General features: G+C 45.2%; 1 protein-coding gene across 12 annotated transcripts in view; it reads right to left on the bottom strand.

Moving 5' to 3' along the window:
• Positions 1–7,938, bottom strand: part of MCOLN2 (mucolipin TRP cation channel 2) — a 61,838-nt gene extending 53,900 nt beyond the window's left edge. The window contains exons 1-3 of one of the 12 annotated variants that reach the window (XM_067726746.1): positions 6,603–6,679; positions 5,718–5,812; positions 4,965–5,168 (exon numbers count right to left, since the gene is read on the bottom strand). Coding sequence is in view for 4 of the 12 variants with exons in the window: in XM_067726740.1 (XP_067582841.1) it covers positions 7,059–7,135 (77 nt within the window). In the remaining 8 variants the exon portion in view is untranslated. Of the gene's footprint in view, positions 1–107; positions 336–4,964; positions 5,169–5,717; positions 5,813–6,400; positions 6,568–6,602; positions 6,680–7,058; positions 7,217–7,859 lie in introns of those variants that run through there. The other 11 variants (XM_067726747.1, XM_067726741.1, XM_067726749.1 and 8 more) reach the window with 11 other exon arrangements.
• Positions 7,939–8,851: the final 913 nt, after the last annotated feature.

Here is an 8,851-nt window from a genome sequence, read left to right on the forward strand (position 1 = left end):
CGGCCATTTCTCAGGTCTCGGCTTGGTGGCTTGGTAGCACTTGATCCAGCTACCCACCACGTCCCTGGAACAACCTCATCTCTCCACTTCTAGGATATCCCACTCACCTAGTTTGCTTCCTGCCTCACTGGGCTTCTCTGGCTCTCCTTTACTCGCTCCTCTTCCATCTGACTTCCAGATGCCAGAGTGCCTCAGGACTGTCCAGGGCACTTCTATCCTCTATCCTCCCTTCTAGAAGAGTTCATGGAGTCCTGTGGCTTTAAATACTATCCACAGGATGTGGACTTTCACATTTGCACCTCTGGCAAATCTCTCTCTTGAACAGACTCCCTTATCCGACCTCTTCTTTGAAACTCCACCCACATGACTAATAGGTTTCTCATACCAACCCTCCACCCTCTTCTCTGCACATCTGCTCAATGCCTGATCACACACTCTTATCTACATGTTTCAGCTGCAATCCCTCATTCTGTCAATGGTCCTCCACATTGGCTGCATAGTCGTCACCCGGGAATTTTTTAAAGGTTTCAGTGTCTGGCTTCCAACCCTAGACATTCTGATTTAATTGATGCCTAGGTATAAGCTGGGCATTGAGATTTTTTTTCCGTTGCGGAGCACAGGCTCCGGACGCGCAGGCTCAGCGGCCATGGCTCACCGGCCCAGCCGCTCCACGGCATGTGGGATCCTCCCGGACCGGGGCACGAACCCATGTCGCCTGCATCGGCAGGCGGACTCCCAACCACTGCGCCACCAGGGAAGCCCTGAGCATTGAGATTTTGATAAGTTTTCCAGGTGATTCTTATGTGCAGCAAAGTACAGGAACTTTTGCTCCAGAGTCATGCTTTGATTTCCCCTTTTCCTCAACCCTCACATCCACTCAATCAAGTCTTCCTCCAAAACACAACATGGAGTGGTCCCCTTCTCTCTACATCTGCAGCCTTCTTGGTCCCAGCAGCAGCATCAACTCTCACCAGACAACTGCAACAGTTTCCCAATTCTCCACATAGTAGCCGGAGGGGTAATTCTAAAAGTGTTAAGACAGACATCACTTCCCTATCCCGTATGGCTTCCCCCTGCTCTTAGACTAAAATCCAATCCTCTTACCATGGCCTGAAAGTTTCCTGCCCACTCCTTCCCATACCTTCTCTTCCCCCTCCTCACTACCCCACTACACCTCCTTCCTGGCCCTGAGCATGTGCACTTGCTGTTTCATCTACCCCACTGCTACTCACCCAGCTCTGCGTGTCTGGATCCTTCCCACCGTCACGTCTCAGCTCAAGTGGCACCTCTTTAGAGCAGGCTCCTTGATCACTCTATTAAAAGAGGCCTTTCCCACAGCCTCTCTCATCAATTTCCTTCATAACTGAGACTGCAATCTTTGCCGGTCTTCCCTACAAGGGAACTCCATGAAGACCTGGTCTCACTTATGACTATATCCCCAGCATAAAGCAGACTACCTAACACATAATAGGTGTTCAGTGAATAATTTTTTGGAAAAAAGAAATGAATCAGTGAAAAAGATGACAACCCCAACTATGTGAACTTTTCCTTAGCCGGTACCCACTGAGATCAAATTATAATAATAAAACAACAAATATAATAAAAACAACAAAACAATAGAAAATCTAAAATAACTGACATGAAAAATTATGTTAAAAATGTACTGAAAAGTCTTGCTTAGCCAAGATACATTAGAGGGTTTTAGGTAATTTAGTTGCTTGGTTTGCTGATAAAAACCCTATTTTGTTTCAATTAATATTCCTGAAGTCTTTCCAAAGAATGAATTATTCAATGAATTGTTATGAAAACTTGCAATCCACTGGGGAGAGAGAAAGTTAGAGCCCTCCTTGAAAACAAATGCAAAACTAAAACTTAGACACATTTAAAAAATAAAATTGATAGACGCATAGGATTTAGAATTTTTAAAAATATAATTTAACATGCCTTTCTAAGCATGAGAAAATTCAGAAGCCAATGAAAATAACTGACAGATCTTAACAAAAATTAAGACTTCAAAAAGTTAAAAGACAGACTGGGAAAAAATGTCTACAATATAGTTAAGCAGGCAAAAGTTTACTATCCATTACCTGTAGAGAGTTCCAAACTATTAATAAGAGAAAGTCAACTGAATATTTATCCTGTTATATATAAAGGACCCAAACAGGCCAATGAACGTTTAACAACAAATTTACTAACAGTCAGAATGGTGAAAATCTACCTATCTTAAATTTTATTTATCAATAACGCAAAAAAACACCTCTATTGAAGGGAAATGTAAATTTTTGAAGGGCACTTGGCAGTAGAAGAGAATGAGATCAGAAGAGTATCTGTGATCTAGGAATCAAACATCTATGGATTTATCTTACAAGTGTTTAAATAACCAGTCAAAAGGATGGTTACAAAAATGTTCATTGCAAACCTATTTGTAACTCTGTGTTGACTCAAACATGTCTATGATATACTGTTAAATTTTTTCAAAGTTACAAAATAAATACCTTGAGATCTCATTTTTCCAAAAATGTGGACATTGATTTCTATATGTAGATATTTTAAAAGTCTAGAAGTACATAATCCAGAAAAAAAAATGTTGGTAATCTCTGTGAAGTAGTATCATAGGTAATCTTAATTTTCTTCTTCAAGTTTTCCATATTTTCTTGATTTTGGATGATTAACATGAATTCTTGAGTTATCATTATGAGTTAAAATAAGCTATTTCACAGAGTCTAATAACACATATCAGGTAATCAAATATTTCCTTGTCCTTAGTTTGTGTGTGGTGGATGGGAAGTGGAGAGTCAGGGGAAGTAAATTCAGAGACTAAAATTCGGTGTTTCTACAGCAATGATCATGTAGGGTGAATGTCCCAGGGCAATCTGGCGGATGGAAGATTTTAGCCCAATCCCAAACTCCCACATGGGTTTTTTCTTTGTTTTTTCTTTTCACTCCAGTTCCTACAATGAACTGATTTTCTCATGGTTTGCTAATCTCATGAGAGAGAGAAAAATGTTCAGATAGCTCAGGCTCTGGGTAGTTGGGCCCCAGTTAAAGGAAGTTAAAGAGAAGAAAAAAAAAGGTCAAAGAAAGAAACCTTAGTTACCTTCTCAGCACAGCTCTCAGAACATAAATGACATGGTCATTCTAACTCTGAGAAATACCCAGAAAAAAGACTGTAGGGGCTTTTCATTTTCCTGTGGAGCCACCCTTAAAAGATGAGCATGCTACAACTTTCAGGAATTTCCCTAAAGACAACTGTGCCACCAAGTTCCTATAAAATCATCTCTCATCAGCACTTTGCTGCCTCAGGCCAGCAGGAAAGCAGAACTAGGACTTGACCTCTTAAAAGTGCTCGTTCTGAACAAGTCATACCTCCTATGAAAACATATCCTGAAGCATCAGCTCCCTGAATCAGAGAGGAAAGTAAAGCAAAACTCCATTTCTAAGCAATACAGGATTCCACATGCAGTTAAATCTGGAGAAGATGACTGGAATTACGGCATTCCTTACATTTTGCTTTCTCTAACACTTTCAGTTAAGTGCTCAATTTCAATAAGTGCTCAATTTTTCAATAATACTGATGACTCTCCCTAAGGAAAAGTAAAATTAGAAGAAGGTATAAAGCCTGTGGACCAAGGGCCAAATGTAGCCAGTAGACTGCTTTTGTAAACAAGGTTTATTGGAACATAAAAAAAGTTATAAAATGATAACTAAAGTTATAATTAATCATTTTTCCTCAAACCATTGGATGAGTTTAACTTATCTTTGGACAAGCCCACCTCATGGCCAGTTGGGGAACCCCTAGATGCACACTATCTCTAGCAATTTCCTCTAGTTGCTATAGGTGACGGGATTTTTTTTAAAGCTCACCCCTTAAATTGTGGGTCTTCTGGAATTGTACCAAGGACAATTTTCCAGAATATTTAGCCTCACTAGTCACCAATTCTTGCCTGACAGGATTTTTAAGCTGAAACCACTAGATGTATTCAAGGGGAGATAACAAAATACAACCTTCAAAGGAGAAAAAAGGAAGCGGTCCCCCCAACTGAGGGGAAAGAAATATCCCGAAAGCTCTCTCCTCACACCAGGGAAGAGAAAATGGGGTCCAAGCTCAAAACAGAGTAGAAAGCTCAGCTAGGGTTAGGCAGAGGAAAGTGGGAAGGAAAAACCCCAGAAGATTGCCAAAGCAAACAAATATGTAAACAGACCAAAACATGGCTTTACGCATTTGATACTGAAAAGAATATTGCAGTTTGATAAAGAAAATGAGGTCTGGAAATAAGATTACTTTTCTCTATGAAGCCCAGAACACATGATGTAAGAGCTCACTGAAGGGTGATCTCATTCTTGGGAACTGACAGGTGGGGCTTGGACTCCAGGCCTCAGCTAGAGAGAACAGCTCAGCCTCAGAGAAGACTCCACATTTAATTTTCATAGCCAAAAAGGCTTTCTTTGGCCACAATTTTGGCCACTTTAAAAACTGTAGCCACAGGAAGACACCTGTTTTTTCATTAAGTTTCAAAAATTGTCTTAGTCTGGGTTTCACTTCACTGAGACCTAGCCAAAGTGATTAGCTGCCATATACAATCATCCCTGACTTTCAGTTCTGTATTCTCTGCCATTCTGTATAAAATTTGTCTCCCTACTCTTCCTACTTGCTTCATTAAGACATGTTATATGCACTAGTTTATTGTTAAAAACAACACATTTATATGCTCCTCCTTGGAGCTCCTCCTTTCTCCTTGGGAGAAAAGAACATGGCCCCCTCAAACACTTCATCAGGATTTACCTGTTTTTATGTGCAGGAGACTACATACAATTGGCACTATTACGATGGCCTGTGCATGGAAATGGTCAGGAGACGTGTGGGAAATGTGCCTGTTTTTAAAGGATCCAAGCCACAGAACCTGCTTTACAGAAGGTTTGCTAAAGAAGAAGGGAGAGTTCACAGTAATGGGAGTTTAACTCACCTTAAAGTATTTAGAGGAAGATGAGCTAAAATCTTGAGAATGTTGACTCAACAGGAAGAAGCTACCAGATTCCCCCAAACTTGTGCTGTGTGGTTAGTGCATCACAGAGATGGTGAGCGGGTCCTGAAGTGTGAAGTCCACATCCCACGTCTGGGACACAGAGATGGTGAGCGGGTCCTGAAGTGTGAAGTCCACATCCCACATCTGGGAGAACCATATAGTTGATTCCCTCAACATTACGTATCAGAATTTGCATCCTAACATCCATAGGCAACCTCTCCTACCTCTTTCTTATGGACTTATTCCATTCGCAGTGTGTGACGAAACAAAATCCTGTCTCCCACCGGTACTGTACAACCAGACATATGTATATTTAAAATTAGAATCCGTTCAAAACCTACTTATGTGCACACCCAAGTGTGTTTCCTCTCCTCTAAGAATGGTAGCTTCTGAAGATACTCACTGGACATGATAAAACCATTTAAGTCCTGAGGAAATGTGCTAAGAAAAAACCTAAATTCAAGTTAAAAAAAAAAAAAAAGTTTATACACACCATACCTACCATAAGCACAAGCCTGTTTATCAGTCCAAGCAAAAGATAGTAAATAAACCCAGGGTCAATTTGCTCCCTACCTTTTAGGACAGTGATTTTAGGGCTACGGTAGATGGAAACAGTGTATAACTTCTACCCCTCTGCTCTATTAAAAATAAACACTTAGCATTAAGAGAGATGCTTTATAAATTACACGATACCCAGTCATTTTGAGGTGACATTCACAGGTATCCAGTTGTCCAAAAAAGCTGCACCAAAGTTTTGTCTTCTAATTCAAAGTTGGTCTTTCAAAAGTCTAAAAAACATATACCACAAAAAACATATAAGTATTCGTTAAATCCTTATCTGGACAGTGATCAGAGATCAAATAAATCCTCCTCTTGAATTCTGGCTTTCCTTGCTAGCGTTAAGTTCATTTGTATTTAATACCGAGAGCGCTATGCAGGAAAGTCTCCACGCTATTTTAAGAAAGTTTAACCACCCACCACTGTATTTGTTTTGCGAGCTTTAAGAGGGGAGCGAAGGCCTGTTTGTACGCACTACCCGCCCCCGGCTCAGCTGCACGGCTGGGTGGTTGGAGCTTTGACCAAGAAGTTGGGGCCCACGGGCAGCGCCACCGGGCTGAACTGTACGCCTTTTCATAAAGGCAGAGGAATTGGGGTTAAACACGCTATCACCCTCCCACCTGAGGAAAAGGCCTCTTTGTTCCGGAAGGCAAAGCCCAGCCTGATTTAACTAACTGCAAGCAGTTACTATAAGCAAGGCAGCAAGAAAGCTCTAGTCTAGAACAGGAAAGCCATCCACTTGATGAGGGTTTCTCCAGAGTCCAATACCCAGAAAGACACAGCTCAGGCGCCTCATCTGACAGTTAACCTGAAATCACCTGGTCTTTCCTCTGCTTCCTGGCCTGGGGAAAAGGACGGGGCTGCCGGGCCAGGCCTGCGCCTTCAAAACTTTCCACGGCTCTCGGGATTCGGAGCAGGAGAAACCGTTCACTGCACGCGTTTCAGCCTTGCCGGGAACGCCTCCCCTGAAGTCGTATCCCTCCTAGGCGGGCCCCCCTCCTCTTAGCGCCTCTCTCTTACCCTTCCTACCAGCCGCCCGGGGCGCGCAGACCCCGGCCCTCTGGCAGGCGCGGCGAGTCGCGGGCGCGGCTGCCCGCCTCGGGCGGCGGCGGCGGCGGCGGCGGCGGGCTGCCGGGCGGGTCGTTGCGCGCCGGCGAGGAAGGGGCTCGTGACCGGGCGTTCCCGCCCCGCCCCGAGTCCCCACCTCCCCCCAGTCGCCTCCCGCCCGGGCTGAGCAGCCTGAGGAGAGCGTCTCAACTTGGTGCCCTGGGGCACTTTTTCCTCGAGTCAGCGAGCTGGCCTCTGTGAGCCCCGGGAGGCAGGTGGAAGGCGGCGGGCGGTGGGAGATAGAGCAGAGGTGCGCGCGTCAGGAGACCCGTGGGGGAAAGCAGCCCGGGAAGGGGGTGGCGGTGGGCGCCAGAGGAACGGCCGTGGGATGGAGGGGGGCCCCACGGCGATCGCCCCTGGGGTACTGACCTGCACTGAGGCCCCCGGGACGGACCTGAGGCTCTGCTCCACACCTGCAGGTCCAGCGCCTCCACGCCACGAGCCATGGTGCTGCCCGGAGCGACGGGGGAAGGAGGCCTCCTGGGTGGCGGCCGGGCTGTAGGGCCGGGTAGAAGCGCCTTCAAAAGGGGCCCACGCGGTGGAACACTGGGCTGCCGGTGCGCCCTCCACACCGCCCCCGGGCGGCCGGGCTGTGCACTCCCTGCCCTGCGGGGCTCCTGACTCTACATTCTTTCCTTGATTTCGGCATTCTTTTCTTGTTTCCTACATCCATTCCTTTGCCCATTTTAAAAGTCATTTGTATTTTGATGCGTTCAAGACACAGGCCATATTCACTGAATGCCAAGCCTAGGGCTGAGTACTGTGGGCACCGAGATAAGAAAGACCAGATCCTTTCCCTCCAGGACTTCACGTTAAATGAAAAGTTCATTCATTTTGACGTGTTTTTATTCTGAAGTGCACGATCACAAAACTCTGTGACAAGGGTCATGCTTCGGAGATGTTAAAAGTGCTACGGGCGCACAAGGGAAAGAGAAACGAATCGCTGTTAGCTCGCGCGGGGAAGCTGGCCTCCTGCGCGGGGAGTGAGTGTCCACGTGGCCGGGGCGGGCACAGAGGGACGGCGCAGACCTGCAAGACCCGAGCCTTGGGACTCGGTAAGCCCACGTGCTGGTCTGCAGCCACTGCTGCTCTTCCCTCCCGGAACTTCAAAGGAAGACGCCTGTCGGAAACGGGACATGAATCTTAGAGATGAGGGTCGCGGTCACTTACCCAAATGCCACTTTCAGCTGTGGGTGATGTTGACTTGGAAGTTCCGACGAGCCAATAGCCTCTTTTCCAGGGAGGCCTATTCCTACTGGTGGCAGCAGCAGCAGCAAAGTCCGCGAGTTCCAGGCTGTTTCAATCAGCAAATGTTTAAAAGGTCTCTGGGTTTAACAAGGCAAAGAATATTCTGCCAGGTTGAAGCAGTTGGAAATACGTAAGGTATATAAAAGCATACATAACTGACACCCCTGTCCACTGAAAGACAAACACACGACTCAAAAGTTGTGAGTTAAGTTTTATTCAAGGACCTTACTGAGGACTATAGCCCTGCAAACAGTCCATCAGATAGCTCCGAGCAGCTGATGCGAGGTAAGGGAGGAGCCAGGATATGCCTGAATTTTTTTGCTGTGGGAAAAAACAAAACAAAACAAAAACATGTCCTGGAACATCCAAAGATTACTGCTAATCACAAAGAACAGACATCTCAAGTTAACGATTTTTGTGCTTTTCTATGTATGAAAAGAATCTGGGGTCACTGAAATTTTCCCTTAGATATGCATCTTAACTATCTAGGTGTATACAAAGCCCAGAATGCTCCCTAGTTTTCTCCATCCTGAATTCCCCTCAGGGGGCACTGTCCATGGGCGACTGTAGTGGCTAATGGCTTGATCCTAGTAAAACTGAAATGGCAGGCAACATTTTTTTCTTTTCTTTTTTTAAGATTTTTTTTTAATTAATTTATTTATTTTGGCTGTGCTGGGTCTTCATTGCCACATGCACGATCTTTTTAGTTGCGGCATGTGGACTTCTTAGTTGCATGCATGCGGGATCTAGTTCCCTGATGAACAATCAAACCCTGGCCCCCTGCATTGGAAGCTCGGGGCCTTACCCACTGGACCACCTGGGAAGTCCCAACATATTTTTTCTTTACGCCCCCTTTTGAAAATCACTTCCAGTAGGCTATTAGGCAAATGCCTTATTTTAGAGTCCGTTTCATC

This window comes from Pseudorca crassidens, chromosome 2 (assembly GCF_039906515.1).
Source record: "Pseudorca crassidens isolate mPseCra1 chromosome 2, mPseCra1.hap1, whole genome shotgun sequence".
NCBI lineage: Eukaryota > Metazoa > Chordata > Mammalia > Artiodactyla > Delphinidae > Pseudorca > Pseudorca crassidens.